General features: G+C 45.6%; 1 protein-coding gene across 2 annotated transcripts in view; it reads right to left on the reverse strand.

The window, feature by feature from the left end:
* Window positions 1–20,568, reverse strand: part of ppp1r9a (protein phosphatase 1, regulatory subunit 9A) — a 90,078-nt gene that overhangs the window by 52,525 nt on the left and 16,985 nt on the right. For both annotated transcript variants that reach the window (XM_083787136.1, XM_083787135.1), the window contains exons 3-4: window positions 5,297–5,429; window positions 2,859–2,979 (exon numbers count right to left, since the gene is read on the reverse strand). In XM_083787136.1, coding sequence (XP_083643262.1) covers window positions 2,859–2,979; window positions 5,297–5,429 — 254 coding nt within the window. The remainder of the gene's footprint in view (window positions 1–2,858; window positions 2,980–5,296; window positions 5,430–20,568) is intronic.

Below are 20,568 nucleotides of genomic sequence, written 5' to 3' on the forward strand. Positions count from 1 at the left end.
ACGTCTTGTTGAAGTAACAAGCAAGGCTGATCAAGGAGAAAGTAGAAACTGTTAGCATTATGTCATGCTTGTCATGCTTGTCTATGACCTACAAGCCCGTAGCGCGCCACCGAGTGGCGCGCTACGGGCTTGTAGGTCTGCTACTTTTTGAAAAACCGAAGAACGACTGACATAGAAACGTAGCTTTTTCAGAAAACTGTCAGGATGTAGAAGACATTTTTAGAATCTGATCTCAGGTCAAAATGGGTTAAAGTAAACACAAGCCACACCCACAACATTTTGAGCACTTGTGCACTGCGTATGCTGCCTTGCTCAGCGGCACGTTGCCATGGCGACTGGGCGAAGTGCAGGTGTCTTCCTGTCCATGAACTGTTGTTCCATACACACATGCACAGGGCGTGCAAATCGGGGCACATCTGCAGACAGACAGCCGCCCTTCGCTTTGGACTCGACACGCTAGCTCCCAGCATGCAGCACGTGTGTGTGTGTCAGTGTGTGTGTGCTTCAAATCTGCCCGTGGCGTTGGAAACAACATCAGGCACGACGGGCTGTCATGTGAATGTACACAGATGTGTCAGACTGACAGGTGGACGGAAGGAGAGAGAGAGAGAGAGAGAGAGAGAGAGAGGGGTGGCTGCCAATCAGCTGCAAACTCAATCACATGGTGACCTTCACAGGAGCATGACTCCGGCTGTATCTTAATCTGCTGCTGACACTCTGACTGATGTAGAGAGAGAGAGAGAGAGGGAGAGAGGGAGAGAGGTGGCGGGGGGGGGGGGGGGGGAGGGAAATTAAGGCCCGGGCCCTACCTGGGCCCTAACTGGTTACAGTATGTTGTGTTGTTTTGTTGCATTGTGGTCTGGTTTTGTGCCATTGTGGTGTGTGTACGAGAGAGTGTGTTGTACTGTACGCCTATACTTGCGGGGGGAAATAGTTTTCTCTTAAATGTTATAGAAAACAGGAAATTCTTCGTGAGGTCTACTGGTACTCAATACACGACAATACCGATCTCCACACACCATTATTGTGACTGAAACATTCCCATAGGAAACGACTCCAGTACATTATGGTTCCTCATGCATACACAGAGCAACACAGGTGTCATAATTGCACCGAGTTACTTATATAGCCTATTTAATCTGTGTGAAACCTGAGAGAGAGAGAGAGAGAGAGAGAGAGAGAGAGAGAGAGAGAGAGAGATAGTTTGGAGCGGAGGAAGCCAACCCAAAATGGCCTGCTATAGGGAGCCGTCATCACTTCCATATGACCCCAGCGTGAGTGCTCAGAGTGTTGTTCGCGGTCGACTATATAAACAAACCAGCATGAATGTGCAGCGCAGCGGCACACGGGAGTGCAAATCCATAGCCTGCTCTCTCTCTCTCTCTCTTTTTACCCACAAGGCGCAAAACGGGGACAAACATTCGGCATGGCGTCTGACAATGGCTACGTTTACATGAAGGGTGATCGTTCCAAATAAATACTTCCGAATAAAATACATCCGATGTAATGTTTTTTGCCGCGAGTTTACATGGGAAATGGTCATTCCGAATGAGTGTTTATATGGAGAAGTGATAGAAGACATGATACATGTTAATTCACGTGAAACTACGCCATCTGTTGGACACATAAAATATAGGCAGTTCATTCATTGTGACTTTCAGACGAAAGACGACACTTTGAAATCCCATAATTTCATTCCGCAGTAGTTTTGAGGCTGCTGCTTGGATAGGGACGGACATATTATGTTTACCGTCTTTTTTTCCCCACCTGCTGCGGCTCCCCTTCTCCGCTGGGAAGGTGATCATCTCGTTTTTATGTGTAGCCTACTTTATTATCTACAGCACGGCCAGGGCACGCAACACACTGATTATTATTGTATCGGGTCGCTCGTTATTTTTGAGAGAGAGAGAGTGTGAGAGAGAGACCGAACACACACACACACACACACACAAAATGCACGAAATAACGCGCTCTATGTGCAAACTCCTCGGCGCGCCTTGGATATGAGGCTTATGAGCGCCTTGGAGTTGGAGCGCAATGGAAATGAGCATGCTCAGAAAGACCAGAATGAATTTACATCCGAAGCAGTGTATACATGAGTCCAATTTTCTTTCAATCGCATTGAACATCGGAGTAATCCGGCCAGTGACATCGGAATGGTTTTTAGATCGCATCGAGCGTTTTCATTCGGATGTAAGTTTTTGTAGGTGTTTACATAACAACGTTTAATAGGATTGAACTTCTATTCGGAATGAAAAGGGGATTTAACTGCTCATGTAAACGTAGCCAGTGTCTCTCTTTTATGTTTGAGGATGTATACCGCTCCCTCTCGATCCCATTCTGAACTCATGCTTTTGACCTGAGATCAGATTCTAAAAATGTCTTCTACATCCTGACAGTTTTGTTTTTCTGTGTCAGTCGTTCTTCGATTTTTCAAAAATAGCAGACCTACAAGCTCGTAGCGCGCCACTCGTTGCTCACAACACGTTGCGCTTGTAGATTTTGTCCAAAAAAAATCTGTGTAAAATCTGTCATTACGACGGCATCACCAGGCCCATCAAAACACATTTTAGTCGACTAAATCAACTGTAGATTCAAGGGCTCATTCATAGTCTGGATTTTCGGTGGTGAGGTGACCACCGGAGGTGAAATAACGCTGAGCGGTGGCGAGTGTGAATAACGCTTCAGTCGACTAAAATCTTACGATATTTAGTCGGGAAAAAAAAACTAGACCGACACTAAAACAATCCAGGTGACCAAAATAAAAGGTGACAAAGACTAAATGAAAACTATTCAAAGAGACTACGACTAAAACCAAAACCAAAATGTGCTGTGAAACTCAACACTGCTCTCCTCACCTGTCGTCCCTCTCTGCGGCTCCGCCCTCGATCACGGTCTTGACGAAGATGCCCAGCTTCTCGAGGCCAGCGTCGGCCCCGACGCCCATCCCGATGATACTGATGCCCAGGCCGTCTTCGTCTGCAAACACACAAATCGGACAAAAAAGGACAAATCGGAAAGAATTAGGTCTATTTTTGTGCGTGCGCGCGTGCAACGTTTCATGGGCAATCAGTCCAGTGGTGCCAGAGATTAGCTGCTCACGGACATATAAAGCCAACAGAGGGGTGAAAACGATCCACAGCTATGCCCATTCCGGAGAGGAAAGGATCATGAAAATGTGAACATTTCGGACGATTTTTCCCAAACATAGGGATGCCAAAGTTACCGTGGTTAAATTAATACTGGCAACTAACTGGATGTGTGTGAGTGCGGGTACACCACTCTGTGTGCATCATGGGCCAGTCAATCTAAGCTAAAAGGGGGTGTGACCCAAAAGAAATTGCAATAGTAATGTGATTTTTGTATTGGTCCCAATACCCTCCTACATCATGTATTAAAAGTTTTCCTTTATGGATTTAGTGGAACATACTTTTTTTCAGGTCAAAAGTAACAATGTATATTTGGACGGAACGCAGCAAGAATGGATGGACAGATGGATGGATGGATGAATATGCTCAGACAAATGGATACCAGACCAGAATCTTTGATTTATAAATGGAGAGGGGGGCAGAGGGTGATTTCCTGAACACACAGCTTCGCAGGGGGCTTCGCAGGAAAGGGGAAACGTGCAGCGTAGGGGAAACCAGAGTAATCTAGTAAGAGAGTGGCGACACTAGCGTCGACTCCCATTGTGACAATGGAATGCGGAAGTGTCTCATTCTATCTCAATGGGATAGTTCCAATGTTTGGAACTATAGCCCATAGGCACCCACGTTGCGGTGAGATCAAAGCGTGTGGCCACTCTCTTACTAGATTACTCTGGGGGAAACTCCCCTCACTGAGGAAATCCAACCGCTTCTCTCTGTACCATATCCTGTATTAATGATTCACAAGCCGGTCTGTACCGTATTATATAACAACACCAGAGTGGATGTGGAGGAATCCGAAATTGTATGCTACTGTAGTCGTCGTTCTATTTCAGGTGCGTGGAAAATACTGAATCCCTGAGTCGAATAACCCTCGGGCAAACACACAGAATAAGGGAAGGAGGTTTCATTTCCTTCCATTTTCAATTCCTTGGAGTCCACAGAGAAAGAGGACAGCAGAGCAAACACTCCGTTAGAATAGAATGATTCTATTAAATCTATAAATTCTATTAAAACACAATCCATGCCAATACATTACAGACCAGGTGCCACCGTTTCTATTGTAAAAAAATAATAATAAAGTTTTGGAGAAAAAAAAGAAGTAAAAAAAACAGCTTAGCCTAAAAGCCTAACAACAATTTTTTGAGTGGTGCAGCCACTCCAATGCACAGCAAAGTGTGTCCCTATGTTTAGGGTCCCTATTTCTGTCTGTAGTACCAACAGGTGACAAAGTGGTGCTGTTGAGCTTCACACTGTGCACAGGTGCATGCTGGGAAGCTGAGTTTTTTTGCAGCCATTGTGTCACAGTCACACGCACGCACGCACAAACGCACGCAGAACAGTACAGTATAGTCAAAACAAAAGGAATTATCAAACCAAACCCAATCTAACTGCATCTCACCTTTCTCCAGCTTCCACAGGGAAGAGTCTCACTGCATCTCACCTTTCTCCAGCTTCCAGAGGGAAGAGTCTCACTGCATCTCACCTTTCTCCAGCTTCCACAGTGAAGAGTCTCACTGCATCTCACCTTTCTCCAGCTTCCACAGGGAAGAGTCTCACTGCATCTCACCTTTCTCCAGCTCCACAGGGAAGAGTCTCACTGCATCTCACCTTTCTCCAACTCCACAGTGAAGAGTCTCACTGCATCTCACTTTTCTCCAGCTTCCACAGTGAAGAGTCTCACTGCATCTCACCTTTCTCCAGCTTCCACAGGGAAGAGTCTCACTGCATCTCACCTTTCTCCAGCTCCACAGGGAAGAGTCTCACTGCATCTCACCTTTCTCCAGCTCCACAGTGAAGAGTCTCACTGCATCTCACCTTTCTCCAGCTTCCACAGGGAAGAGTCTCACTGCATCTCACCTTTCTCCAGCTCCACAGTGAAGAGTCTCACTGCATCTCACCTTTCTCCAGCTCCACAGTGAAGAGTCTCACTGCATCTCACCTTTCTCCAGCTTCCACAGGGAAGAGTCTCACTGCATCTCACCTTTCTCCAGCTCCACAGGGAAGAGTCTCACTGCATCTCACCTTTCTCCAACTCCACAGTGAAGAGTCTCACTGCATCTCACCTTTCTCCAGCTTCCACAGTGAAGAGTCTCACTGCATCTCACTTTTCTCCAGCTTCCACAGGGAAGAGTCTCACTGCATCTCACCTTTCTCCAGCTCCACAGGGAAGAGCTCCAGCTTCTCCACCCGTTTCTCCAGCTCGTACTCAGCCGACGACGCCACAGGGTCCACTTCCTCGTTGCGTCGGTCGTAGTCCTCGTTGGAGTACGTGTGGAACACCTGGGGGCGGGAATGGGGGCGGGGGGCGGGGGGGGGGGGGGGGGGGCACAATCAGTGAGGTGCAGAGAGTGATACAGAGGAGGCAGCAGGGGCTGAAATTCCATAAAAAGGGCACTCGTTGGGACTAAAATAGCGGATCAACAAGCTCTCGACAGGTCACAGAACGACGCATTGTGAGCCTGTAGATCTGCTATTTTTTGGAAGAAACTATAAGCTATTTTTCCCTGGCGTGGCCCGCACTCGTTGGCCATACTGGAGATGCGGTGATGACATGGAATCCTAAAGAAATTATTTCAATGCAAAATGCTGCGTTCAAGATCAAGTAGAGTTTTTTTTTTTTTTTAATCACACCCATGTGAAGTGACTGAGGGGCACTCTTACGTATCATCGTACATAATCATGCATCATCTCATATACTGGCCAATCAATATGCCTGTTGCCTGTTGCCACGTCATAATTGGTGGACATTTTACCTAATTTCTCCTTTCATTGTCAATGGCAAATATGAGACGTGTTGGGAACAAGATGACGTACATTTTCCCTTCATTGTCAACGGCATTTAATGTTTGTGTTGCAGACATTTTGTGGGGACAAAAGCTGTATATAGGATGGGCTAGCGCCCCTCAGAAAAGCAATTCTTGGGTATGGCATGGAAAGGAGAGGAGTGGTATTTTCATGTCTTTCACCGTAGCAAATGCTGCATTCATGGTCTGGACAACTCACCCCAGTGCTTGCCCGTTTTTCCTCCCGGAATTTTCACCAGTGATGGGGATAACTTTGTAATATGCTATTGGCTGTTTGTATTCTTTTTGGAAAAATATAAAAAGATACTCCTGTGGAAAGGCTATATTATTTTACTTATATTGACCCTATAAACAATTTAGTATTATTTAGTATATGTAAGGTTTTGCCCACTCAAATGGTAGGCCTACCTCGTCAGATAATCCCCACATATCCTACAACAACTTCTGTGAACAGACTTCACTGTAGTAGCTTTTCATAAATTATATTTGTACTTAGGCTGTTCTGCTGTCATGAAAGTTTATAGTTAGAGAAATTCAAAGTCCAGCCGTCTGCTGTCCAGCCTCTCCCACCCCTCACTGGGGAAGATTCTGGGAGGAAAACAGAAACGGGGGTGAGTTGTTACCGTCTGGAGAGGGCAGTGTGTTTTACAGACTGGTAAAAGGGCAGGGGCTGAAGCCCCCTTTGATGTCTATACGTGCACGTGCCTGGGCACAAGGAGTTACGCCAACAAACAGACAGGAGTTTTCTGTGGTTCCATGTGGATGTTTGAGTTGCTGAATTACACTTCACTTTCCCTCTTATCCAGAGCAACTTTCCCTCTTATCCAGAGCAACTTGCCGTACAAGTGTTACTCTAAGTGCAAAGTCAGAAGAAGCAGAGTAAGCATGAGCTTATAGATGGATAAACAACAAGGTAAATAAACAGTCGTGTAAATAAGAGTGCAGGGAGAGCAAAGCAGTGCCTCGAATAAACCTGAAGACCAGTTCAACAATGAACCTATGCAATCTATAGCATTCTTCTTCAACAATAACCGTTTTTTTTTGTTTTTTTTTTAAGATTTGTTTTGGGGCTTTTTATGCCTTTATTGATAGTGACAGTAGACAAGACAGGAAAGGGGGAGAGAGATGGCGAGTGACATGCGGCAAAGGCCGTCAGGCTCGGGAGTCGAACCTGCGGCACGTCCGAAAAATAGCAGATCTACAAGCTCATAGCGCGCCAAAGAGTGGCGTGCTACGAACTTGTAGGTCTGCTATTTTTGAAAAATCGAAGAACGACTGACCAAAACATTTATCCAATTTGTTTAAATAAGTCTAAATGCAGACAGGTCACATACAAGTCACATGGAATCGGATTTTTTTCCAATGTGACTTGAGCCACATTCAGAGGTGGTTTCAAATCTGATTCCAAGAGATCTGTCTCAAATGTCTGAAATGCAACAACCTGATCTAAATCAGATTCCATGTGACTTGTACGTGACTTGTTTGCGTTTAGACAAATCAGATTCCAATCTGGATGTGGCACAGATCTGATTCAGACTGGATTTCGCTGCCAGTCTTGAACACACAGATGGGGTCCTGGTAACACTTGCAAAACGGCAGTGTGAAAGGTCGGGCCAAAAGACCGGATTTGAGAAGAAAAAAAAACTAGATTTGAATGGGATTTGACTTGACGTGTCTAAATGGGGCCTACTACGGGTATTGGTGATATTTAAGTATAGCCAGTATAGGGCTTTAAGTGGTTAAAGCCTTGTCTGATGTGACTGCACTGGCCATTTCTTCTCGCGGGAGCCTCTCTTCCACAACAACAGTCTGCCGTCACTTCCAATCTCATCACAGCCTCAGTGCTCAGGCCGCCCACCACACACTCACACTCACTGCACTGGAGTGGTAAGAGAGAGAGAGAGAGAGAGAGAGAGAGAGAGAGAGAGAGAGAGAGACAGAGAGAGAGAGAGAGAGAGAGAGAGAGAGAGAGAGAGAGAGAGAGAGAGAGAGAGAGGGCTGGGCGGGTGTGTGTGTGTGTGTGCATGAGCTGGTTCAAAAGTGCACGCTCTTGTCAATCGGTACTGCAGACCTCTGCAGAAAAATTATGACCCATGTGTGTACGTCGACGTTCACTTTTCTTTTAACACATATCGATTACGGTTTTCACAACTCCATTCTGCTAGCGCCTAGTAACACTCTGGCTCCGATGGAGAGGAAAAAAATCACACCCGTGTGAAGTGAGGGGCGCTATTATTTTAAAGTCTAACTCATGTTGCTATTATGATTAGGTGATGTAAAACAAACTGTGTCAAAACAAACGTAAATTAAAAAGAAACTCCGACTTTGTCGCGGACCTGGTGACGAGGCCGTCACGTTATGACGACGAAACCGGACAACAACCCGTGCTCTGGGCTGCTAGGGCTTCTGGGAAATTGAGCCCAATGCAAGTGAACGAGGGGGTATATAGACAATCTTGGCTCGCTTTGCTCTTTGTCTGACTGTGACCCGGATCAAGGAAGTGGCTTTTCTGTCGGCTCAATAACCAATGCTGGTAGTGTTTACTAGCGGTTTTCACGGATCAAAAGCGTAAATACTTCGGCGTATGCTGCAAAGGTAATAAAACAATCTCGGCAGCGAACAATGGAGGCGTGAAGTCCAGGAAGGGTTACAGGGAAAGCAAATAGGCAGAGATGGTATAAGTGCCTAAATTCATAATTTAGAAATTGTTTCAGATGGAAAAAAAACGGAGATGATTTGAATCGAATATTTATAGGAAAAGTCATGGAACCTTCTTCAAAATCTCTAAACGGGTCAGAAGAATGATCTCACAGACACTCAGAAGAATGATCTCACAGACACTCAGAAGAATGACCTCACAGACACTCAGAAGAATGACCTCACAGACACTGGGTCAGAAGAATGACCTCACAGACACTGGGTCAGAAGAATGATCTCACAGACACTCAGAAGAATGACCTCACAGACACTCAAAGTGTTATCCCTGGCTCTCGCAAACATGGATGGACACAAACACCTGCAACCCCTTCCGGCTTCCGCCTGACTGACTGCAGCTGCTGCTATGTATTAACCATCGTATATATCCGAGTCAGGAACGAACAAGTGACATTTGCCAAACGGCAGCATTCACACATCGCGTCTCGTGTTAACCGTATAGGCTCTGATTGACAAGAGAGTCACACGTTCACACACCGATATCATTCACACAACGCCCACACACGCCAATAACAAGACGAACAGCACTTTTTGTGCGGCACCTGTGACACATTAGCAAAATGAACAGCAAAGTAAAAAAATCACACCTGTGTGAACTGAGTGGTGCAACCCCCCCCCACCTCTCTCTCATTAGCAGGCAACAGAGCAGCACTATCCCTCTCTCCGTTTCTGGCGCCCCCTACTGGTACAAATAAGTCATATACTCGTGCTCATGGCCACATAGGTAGCCACATAGGCACGGACTTTGCTGGTTGTAGGAGTGGTTGCACCACTCAAAAATAACAATACAATACAGACCAGTGGTTTTCAGCCAGTGGTCTAGTGGGGACCACCACTGGTCCTTGAGGGGGTTCCAGGTGGTCCCCAGCTAAATGATGGAGAGTTGGTAACCAAATGGACCATAGTATACACAGTATACTCTTGAGAGCGTAAAATGAAACCATACCTGTTACACTCTCAAAAGTTAAATTTGTGTGGGGGTCCCCGGAAGTTCCAGACCCACAAGAACGCGGTCAGGGTGCCGGCCCGGTTCCGGCGAGCCACCCCCAGGTCCCGACATGGTAGAGAAATGGGAGTTACCACGTCGTACGTACAGACAGAGACTTCGATAGATATAGAATTGTTCTTTTTGATCAACGTTTGCCTGTTATCTCTCCTAATGGTATACCAACATCAATACAGCATGGAATTTGTGGACAAAATATTATCCAACGACAACACAATTATTGTCTATGTTCTGTGTGATCTGTTTGTTTGCATATGTTTTATGTATATCCTGATGATACTGTATATCCTGATGACTGCACATTTCCGAAAGGACAAATAAAGTATCTATCTATCTATCTATCTATCTATGTATCTAATATCGTAAGCTTTGGGTCTGAGAGGCTAAATGTCGTCAAATGGTGGTCACATCATGGCTCAAATACAGAATAAATAATGGGCCTTGACAGTGGCGTGCACAGACATTTAGAGGGGCAGGTGCTCAAGTGAAAAAAGGGCACCTTGTGCAGTGCGTGGAACCGGCCGGTTGCCTTAATAGTGTTACATTTATAGATGTTGGGGCATAAATAATATATTAGAAGCTTTTTTTTTTAATCAAGAATTGATCAATGTCACCATGGTCCACTGTACAAAAAAAAGGAAAATAAAATGTTATTCTTTTTTCTTCAAAAAGGGCACATTGCTGTCCAGAGGGCAAGGGCAGGTGGTGCTCTATAGCACCCCCTAGTGTCTATCTGTGCACGCCACTGGGCCTCGATATGAAAAGGGTTGAAAACCCACTGGCTGAAAACCACTGCTCTCTAGAAGCGATCTGGCCGTGTGTGAACGTGAACCGCGTGTGTATAAAAAAAAACATGATCTGGGTCTTGTGTGTCCAGTATATAAGGCTGGATCTAGGTTAGACAGCGTAGCGCCCCGCCCCAACACAGCAGCAGGCTCACAAAATCTATTAGCCGTGTGTGTGCAGAGACTGAAAGAGGGCAGAGTGCCCGGAAGGCTAGATAGTATACATCTGAACAATGAGGGAAGTTGCTTCTCGTTTGTCAATAACTTGATCAATATTTGAGTTCTGTTTGGTGCACTGAAAGAGAGTCCAGTCTCAGCCCTCTGCATTGGTGGCGGCGGCTCTGTCGATTGAGTAACCCCGACTACATGAATGAAGCCCCGGCTGGCTCAGGTCCTGCGATGCAATCTAATCTCCTCCGTCTCATCTAATAAAGCATAAGTGGGTTAACCCATTTTGGGCGAGAACCCCCTGTTGGGTGTTTTAAGCATTATGCTATGCTTCAGCTATTGAAAAATAGCAGATCTACAAGCTCATAGCGCGCCACCGAGTGGCGCGCTATGAGCTTGCAGGTCTGCTATTTTTGAAAAGTCATGAAAATGTGCCTGAAATCATTGAATATATGTTCTTTCAGAGCGAGTTTTTAACTCAAATCTTTGCTTCTGAGGGGTCTCTGGAACAACATATTTCCAGATGGGGGTCGACGGCCAAATACATCTAGTTTTGGGGGTCTTTGACATTGAAAACGACTGACACAGAAACATGGGTTTTTTTTTTCAGAAAACAGTCAGGAATTTAGAAGGCATTTTGTAGAATCGTCCTCAGGTCAAAATGGGTTAAAGTGGATGAATTTGTTCTTTACATATCCCAAATAGCACGCTAGAAAAATAAGGACCAAGGACACTTTGATGTGGCCTGATGGCGTTTGACTGATCAAAGGTTGTGCAGATCGGAGCCAAAGGGTGGATTGTAGATTGGTGCTCTGTTAAGGCGCATTAGGTGATGCTGTTCACGCCAGCGTGTGGATACACCGAAGCTATAGCATGTGACGCTAAACCGGGGGAGCGCTCTCCTCTCGTTGTGTTTCACTTCTATCCGTGACCTCCCCGTCATCCATCATTTAGTGTGATCAACAGCCCTGCATTATTAAGGCAGGCACACACATGCACACACGCACGCATGCACACCTCTCCCAGTGCTGCTCTATTGTACTTCTGAGGAAGTGCGACTGATTTCCATTGACTGTATGCTCGTTGCATAATAACGTCTAACCTTAACCACCACCGCAACATGACTAACACCATTCCCCAAAGATACTACATGATGACTAACCAGACTTAGACTTAATGTCAAGTCAGGAGTCGGAAACAGAGAGCGAGCGTGCGTGCGTGCGTGCGTGCGTGCGTGCGTGCGTGCGTGCGTGCATGCAAGACTGCAAGTGAGAGAGTATTATAAGATACATTTCTCTCAGTGGCAATGTAACAAAGCTCTGTACACATTATTTTTTATTCCCTTTTAATTTCACATACATATAGGCCTACAATTTTTGTATTGTATTGTTCCACTTTTGCTTTGACAATGTAAACAATGTTTTCTCATGTCAATAAAGGCCCTTTGAATTGAGAGTGTGAACAGAGAAACAGAAAATCCCAGACCACAGAAAATCCATTGAATGTTCCATGTTCAGGTTGTTGGTTTGGGGCGTAATTGAGGTCATAAAACCTAAAAGACAAACTGAAATGGAAACGAATGTCAATGAAACCTTTAACACTTACAGCACGTAGGACGCCTGAGAACGTCATAGGATACCGAACGTAGAGTTCTAAGGACGTCTGAGGACGTCCTAGCGACATCCCAGCGATGCGGGCGAGATATTAATATTCAGAATTTTTCCTATTTATTTTTTTGGCATTTCGCTTTTCGCTTGCCGTATGCTAACGCTCAGTGCAACTATTAGCTTATTATTGACTCCCATGTTAGCGAGACGGAAAGAATGACTCGTAGCTCCTAATCCAGGGCGCTCTCCGTGGTGATGAATAGAGCGATATGCTGGCGCTTATTTTCTGCTCCTCATCCGTCTCTCCCGCAAAATATGAACGCTTTTTGGAGCGTAAAACAATATATTAAGATGATCGGGGATGTTGAGGTCACTTTGTAAAGTCAACTTTTTTAGGAAAGTGTTTCCGGTTCATGGCTTTCAAAGTAAAAGCGATCAGACACCTCCGGTATTCTATAGCCTATATTTTGAAGGCAGTCGGCGTACTCAATGTGTTAAAGGGGCACTTTTTTTTGCAAAAAAATAACATGTTAATGACGTTTAGAAGATTTAGAACACTTTCCTGCGGGTCTTTATGTGTGTAATATTATGTGGTTTTAGATATTTTAGATTCTAGCAGTGAGCCCAGTGTCTCTGATGTCATCGACACTGGGCTCACTTACTTCCCGGACTACAATTCCCATAATGATTTGGTGCACTGCTCCTCCTTGTGGATAGGGGGAGGGCTGTCTTACTGAGACAACATGTAGTCCAGGAAGTAAGTGATCCCAGTGTCCATGACATCAGAGACACTGGGCTCACTGCTAAAAATCTAAAATATCTAAAACCACATATTACACACAAGAAGACCCCCAGGAAAGTGTTCTAAATCTTCTAAACGTCGTTAACATCTATTATTTTGCAAAAAGGGTAAAGTGTCCCTTTAAGCCTAAAACAGCCCACTTGCAAAAGTGAGGGCCACCAACTGAACTCATCTTTTTTTCCTCATCTTCCCCATCTCATTTGGTTATCTGTACTGCTGTATTGTCATAAATGCAGCAGTACACATATCGCACACACACCCGCCCACACACCCTCACACACATGAGCGTGCAAAGTACAGGACATTACCCTTGCATTCACCCTCACACACACAGTGACAGTGCTGACGAGTGAGTGTGCCAACCCCGGATTTGCTCATCCCCAAGCTCTCGCCCTGTCCTGGATGTTATAATATTGGCGGACACACCACCACTTAAAGTCAGTCTCCTCTCAGCGGTCGTTCAGTACTCTGTACATCTGTACATTAGCTCACAGCCAGGGGCAGGGTGTAGAGAGAGAGACAGAGACAGAGAGGGATGGAGGGAGGGACAGAGAGAGAGGGAGACATGCAGAGAAACAGGCAGAGGGTTGGAGAGATGGACAGAGAGAGAGAACAAGAGAGGGAGAGAGGTGGAGACAGAGAAACAGGCAGAGGGTGGGAGAGATAGACAGAGGGAGAGAACGAGAGAGAGAGGGGGGAGAGAGAGAGAGAGAACAAGAGAGAGGGGGAGAGAGAGAAACAGGCAGAGGGTGGGAGAGATAGAGAGACAGACAGAGAGAGAGACAGAGAGAAAGATAGCGAGAGAGAGAAACAGGCAGAGGGTGGAAAGTAACTAAGTACTCTTACTAACATGGACCTCTCCACTGCAAAATGCAATGAGTTTCTTCAATTTTTCATCTCCAAAGTCAATAACGTTAGACAGAATATACCCCCACCCACATCTGACCTATTGGCCCCATCGGTATACCTCCACATTACACAGCTTCCTTCCCATCACACTCCCCACCATCATCAAGATAATTTCCACCATGAAACCGGCTGCCACCTGCCGACTATAGACGTTGTCCCCTCTGCCCTCCTGAAAGAGCTCGCTGAGACCGCTGGTCCCGGTATCCTCGCAATAATTAATAGCTCCCTGGTCACCATGGCACAGTCCCGGTTTTCTTTAAGCACGCAATAGTTCAACCACTCCTGACAAAACCCAAATCACACCCCTCCCTGGCCAATATTCCAGACCCATTTCCAAATGACCATTCATGTCCAAAATACTCGAAAAAGCAATTCTCACTCAGTTAATGGCAATGGCATATCTTCATCAAAACAATATCATGGAAGTTTTTTCAGTCAGGCTTTAAAACCCACCACAGCACAGAATCCGCTCTTCTGAAGGTCCACAGTGAGTCAGTGACCTAATCCTCTCCGTTGACACTGGGGACTGTCCCACTGCTGTTGGACCACAGCGCATCTCCAACTACAGTATCTGTCCCACTGCTGTTGGACCACAGCGCATCTCCAACTACAGTATCTGTCCCACTGCTGTTGGACCACAGCGCATCTCCAACTACAGTATCTGTCCCACTGCTGTTGGACCACAGCGCATCTCCAACTACAGTATCTGTCCCACTGCTGTTGGACCACAGCGCATCTCCAACTACAGTATCTGTCCCACTGCTGTTGGACCACAGCGCATCTCCAACTACAGTATCTGTCCCACTGCTGTTGGACCACAGCGCATCTCCAACTACAGTATCTGTCCCACTGCTGTTGGACCACAGCGCATCTCCAACTACAGTATCTGTCCTACTGCTGTTGGACCACAGCGCATCTCCAACTACAGTATCTGTCCCACTGCTGTTGGACCACAGCGCATCTCCAACTACAGTATCTGTCCCACTGCTGTTGGACCACAGCGCATCTCCAACTACAGTATCTGTCCCACTGCTGTTGGACCACAGCGCATCTCCAACTACAGTATCTGTCCCACTGCTGTTGGACCACAGCGCATCTCCAACTACAGTATCTGTCCCACTGCTGTTGGACCACAGCGCATCTCCAACTACAGTATCTGTCCTACTGCTGTTGGACCACAGCGCATCTCCAACTACAGTATCTGTCCCACTGCTGTTGGACCACAGCGCATCTCCAACTACAGTATCTGTCCCACTGCTGTTGGACCACAGCGCATCTCCAACTACAGTATCTGTCCTACTGCTGTTGGACCACAGCGCATCTCCAACTACAGTATCTGTCCCACTGCTGTTGGACCACAGCGCATCTCCAACTACAGTATCTGTCCTACTGCTGTTGGACCACAGCGCATCTCCAACTACAGTATCTGTCCCACTGCTGTTGGACCACAGCGCATCTCCAACTACAGTATCTGTCCTACTGCTGTTGGACCACAGCGCATCTCCAACTACAGTATCTGTCCCACTGCTGTTGGACCACAGCGCATCTCCAACTACAGTATCTGTCCTACTGCTGTTGGACCACAGCGCATCTCCAACTACAGTATCTCCAACTAAATGACAGTACATTTGAGGTCGTACTATTTTGGTCCACTTGATTCCACTACACAAATCCAAAACAATCTCGGCACCCTCTCCACCTCTGTTCAAACCAGGGGGGCAGTCAGCCAGATATTTCGTGAAGCCTCATTTGAAATCGGTAGTTCATAATAATGGCCTGTTGTGGCGCTGGACTGGACCCAAAAAGCCCCATAGCTCCATAGAGGCCCATGTATTTTGGCCCAACTTCACCTAGACTGTATTACCTTAATAAACATGGTCATGAATACTTTCTTCTTCCAGTCACTAGTTTAAAGTCTCATTTCTAATGTCATAATATTCTTTTTGGAAAATTATGGTCCCATTAATTAAAAAAATGACCATAAAGAAAAAAAAACATCGCGTATGTTCTGAGGGGCGTGGCTACCGTTACAGTCTATGATCGGGATTCCCCTCCCACTCGAGTCAAAATAAAAACCAACGGAGAAGAAGGGGGGAAGTCCCGCCTCGTTGTCTGGGCAGCCAATGGCCAGCTGGTCCAAAACGGAGCCAGCCAATGGCCAGCTGGTACCAAACGGATCTAGAAAGATGGCGACTTACAGTGCAGGAATAACAGGCTTCATTTTACGTCCATGTTAGACCCGGCGAACGCTTTGTCCATATTTTTTACAGTCTATGGTTCAAACCTCATGCCAAAAATCTGGGAGAAATTTTTTACTTGGTGTTTTAAACATTATGTTATAATTTAGCTATTGCAAAATAGCAGATCGGTGGCGCGCTACAAGCTTGTAGGTCTGCTATTTTTTGAAAAATTGTGAAAATGTGCCTCAAATCTTGGAATATATATTCTTTCAGAGTTTCAGTTTTTTAACTCAAATCTTTGCTTCTGGGGGGAGGTCCCTGCAGGAACAACATATTTTCAGATGGGGGTCGGCGGCATATTTTTCATAATTTGTGGGGTCCTTGACATGAAATATTGAGAACCACTGAAACATGAGGTTTTTTCAGAAAAAAATACATTTTAAAAAGACATTTTTGTAATTTCGACGTCAGGCCTTAAATGGGTTAAAATGTGATAAACAAAGCAATGCAATAGTCAAATCCCAGTTTCTTTCACCTCCGCTCCATCTCCAACATCAAACCATCTCTCTCCACACACACGAACTTGAAATTGTCATCCACACACCGATATCATCCCAGTTAGCCCAGTTAGCATTATGTTATGCTTTAGCTATTGAAAAATAGCAGATCTACGTACAAGCTCATAGCGCGCCACAGAGTGGCGCGCTACGAGCTTGTAGGTCTGCCTTTTTTTTTTTTTTTATCAAAGAACGACTGACATAGAAACATAGGCTTTTTCAGAAAACTGTCAGGATGTAGAAGACGTTTTTTAGAATCTGATCTCAGGTCAAAAATGGGTTAAACTACTGCAATGCCCTCTACACTTGGGATTAGTCAGTCATCCCTGTCCCCAACTGTTCTCCAAGCCCTCTTTTCAGTGGTGGTGGGAACAGTCCCCCGGGGGCCCCAAAAGCAAGATTGACAGCTGTCGCCATGCTCTTAAAAACGCACCGTTACTGTTGTGTTGCCATTTCAAATGCCACCTTTCATGTGGAGAAAAGAATATTCCAAAGTTAACAATACAAACTTGTAGCGCTGCCACAAAACGGTTAAAAAAAAGGATCCGTTTTAATACGGCATTTAAAAGTGTATGTCTAATATTTAATAATAGTCCTTCATTAACGCCATCCATTTTGGGCGGGTACCCCTTTTGTTTGCTATTGAAAAATAGCAGATCTACAAGCTCATAGCGCGCCACCGAGTGGCGCGCTACGAGCTTGTAGGTCTGCTATTTTTTGAAAAATCAAAGAACGACTGACATAGAAACATAGCTTTTTCAGAAAACTGTCAGGATGTAGAAGACATTTTTAGAATCTGATCTCAGGTCAGAATGGGTTAAGGGTGAGGTCCTATCTTTTGTGATATATATGTTTTGATTTTGTTATCGTCTGAAGGGGGGGTTTGAATGAATCCGTGTTCGTGATTTGATGTGACGGTTTGATTGACGGGTTCAGAGATTGACTGACGCACCATAAAGTAGGCGTTGGCGGGCACCTGTGGCCCGCGGGTAGAAACAAAACCAGAGACAAACCGACAAGTCAGTTCACGGGAGACCTGGTCCAGTTTGATTGATTTATTAATAACTCTACTTCGTGAGCTACATAGGTGGAATATAGTTAAGGCCACAAGGCCCAAAATACACAGCGCGCTGTTCAGTGCTGGACTGGCCACAGGACGTACAGTACCTGGCATATTCTTTTTTTTTTTCTTTTTTTTTAGACAGGCAGGCAGGCCAATAGGCGGCAGGCCACCAGGAAAGGTCCGGGCATGCTGCCATTCTGCCAGTGCCATCATGATAATTTCACTGTACTTGTAGCAGTGAGTGACAAATAAACCCTCTTCTATCTTGAATCCTTTTGCCAGCATTCTTGTGAGAGCAACAAAGGGTTGTTGGTTTGTATCATTCATGTTGTTCTGTAAAAGTGGTGGTATTAGGGCTTGTTTGTTTGCGTTTGACTGTCAAGGTTTCAGCCTCCAGGAAGAAACCCTAAATACATATAGGGAAGACATCATTGCACATAACAACTACACCAAGGGGTCTAATGAAGTACTGTCACCTCAGAAACACATGACAATCACGGCAATCCATGTTTAAGGAAAGTTTATGCATGTACTATATGTAAACTCTTAATTTCCATTTTCCAGCCATTCAGTTTTTGTATAATCTGGGGACCCTCCCCAAAAGGATTTGGCGACCCCCCAGGCTGAGAACCCCTGCCTGCACTAGTACACTACTGGTGCTTCAGGATTTCTTGATTAATTCTAGAGTTAATTCAATCAAAGCTTGTTCAGAAGTTTGATTTGAGTAAAGACATACAGTACTTTACTACTGACCCTGGAGATAACATCAACAGACACATGTCAATTTGGTCCAGAGTTTGAGAAGAGCCAAAGAGCTCTTCTCTCACGTTTGTGTTACTCCCCCGGGGAGCGCATCGATAACCATTTGAAAGACATGTTTCTATATGAACCGTACTACCCACAATTATTGTAATTTCATGTGTTTTTACGGAAGAAGCAATGCACAACGACACACACCACCATTCAAAACGAAATTGGAAAAAAGACACTGGCTGTTATGCTCTTTTTCCAATTTCGTCTGCCCTCTGGGGCTGAACTGAAATGGTGTTTTAAAATATGCGTGAGTGTGTGTGTGTGTGTGTGTGTGTGTGTGTGTGTGCGTGCGTGTGCGTGCGTGTGTGGGGCGGGATTAAGCAAAACCATTTACATTTAAAAATATTCGTTCGCACTAGAAGTTTTCGGGAATAACTCTGAAGCGTAACATGAAAAAGGCTTGTTTCTCCGAAAAACAAAGTCATACCTATTCAAGAAATTCAGGAGGGGAAATTTTCCACAGACATCTCTGAAATCATACAACAAGGTTCCGGAGGCAAAAATAGCTCACACACACATGCATGCATCATTCAACACACTAATGCATGGACAAACGTGTGCACACACGTCATTCACCGAGATCTGATGTAGATCTGATGTAGCCTACAGCCACAAAGAGAACCCTACAGTATGTGTGCTGGAGAATCAACATCGCTAAGCCCAGCTTCTATACTCCCTCCTCCTCTTCATCCACCCCCGTTTCCCTCGCTCATCCATGGAGGACACACACACACACACACACACACACACAGTACACACACTCTTCTTTCTAAAGTAGGTAGATACTGATGCCCTGATGCGACGTGCAGATTGTAGAGCGCTGGCTATTTTTAGTGGTTGTGGTCCAGATCTCGGGAATCACGTTCTTCCCAGCATGGCAGAGAGTATAAGGAGTTCATGGCCAGCTTAACAACATAAGAAACACTTTGCACCTGAAATATCCGTCTTATACTCTTAATCCATGGATGCAGACATCTGGATGAGGGACCAATCCCTCGAATAAAAACGGAGCCTCGATTCTCACTCTGAATTTAATCAGACGTTATGTCTCCCTCTCTTGCTCACCGTGTTGTTTTGTGTTCACAACATGCGTGTGTAGGCTAGGCATATAGCTGTATTTGTACATACAGTACAGTACAAGTACCATACAGGTACACAAAATGATAAACCTGGGCCCTGGGTAAGCCTGTGTATAGGGCAAGCTGGGAGCGGTACGTTAGACGTTAGAGAATCAGTATTCATGTCATCGGCTACGTTATACCGAGTTAAATATTTTTTTTGTCTGTCTCTCTGTTTGTCTTGCAAACAGTCTGTTTATTCGTTCCGTCTCTCCAGCTAACTTAAGTTTCTGCCTCTACTGTACTGTGATGGATGTTTGTAATGGTATGGTAGGTCACCTGGGGTGGAGGGAGGGAGGGAGGGGAGAAGAGGAGAGCAGGGTGCAGTAATCTCTAAGAGTGGAGAGGAAAAGAGGAAAATGGAACAGAGGCCCTGGCGAGAGGGGGGAGAGCGAGAGAGAGTCACTCGCACTCACATGGTTCACAGGCTACAGGCTGCAGACAGTGGCACTATTGAAAAGTGCACACAGGCAATGAGACAGCAAGAAAGAGGGGAGGGGGATGGGGCTTGGGCATAAAATAAAGTGCAGTGAGGTGGTGTTAGGAGGAGAGGATCTAATCTATTATCTTTCTTCTCCATTCACTAGGCATTTTTTGATTCACCACCCCAAGATACTTGCCCGCATGTCCAGCTGGGTGGGTGTCACTGAAGCTATTTATCGAAGGGAGCCTTGGGCATGCCAGTGCCTGTGGCCTGGACCCCCCTTTGCGTCATACTCCACAGCACAGTGGATAGTGCCACCATGGGAAAGAAAAATCTGCCAATTGGATGTCACTGGAAGACGGGTTTCTGAACTGCTCACAGCAGTTCTCATAGGAGGCTATGAGACACTCGGTCACAGACCGAGTAGGGGGGAAAAGTGGTGGTATTTTACCATGCCAAAACAAACAA

This window comes from Protomyctophum parallelum, assembly GCF_964188405.1.
Source record: "Protomyctophum parallelum genome assembly, chromosome: 1".
Classification (NCBI taxonomy): domain Eukaryota; kingdom Metazoa; phylum Chordata; class Actinopteri; order Myctophiformes; family Myctophidae; genus Protomyctophum; species Protomyctophum parallelum.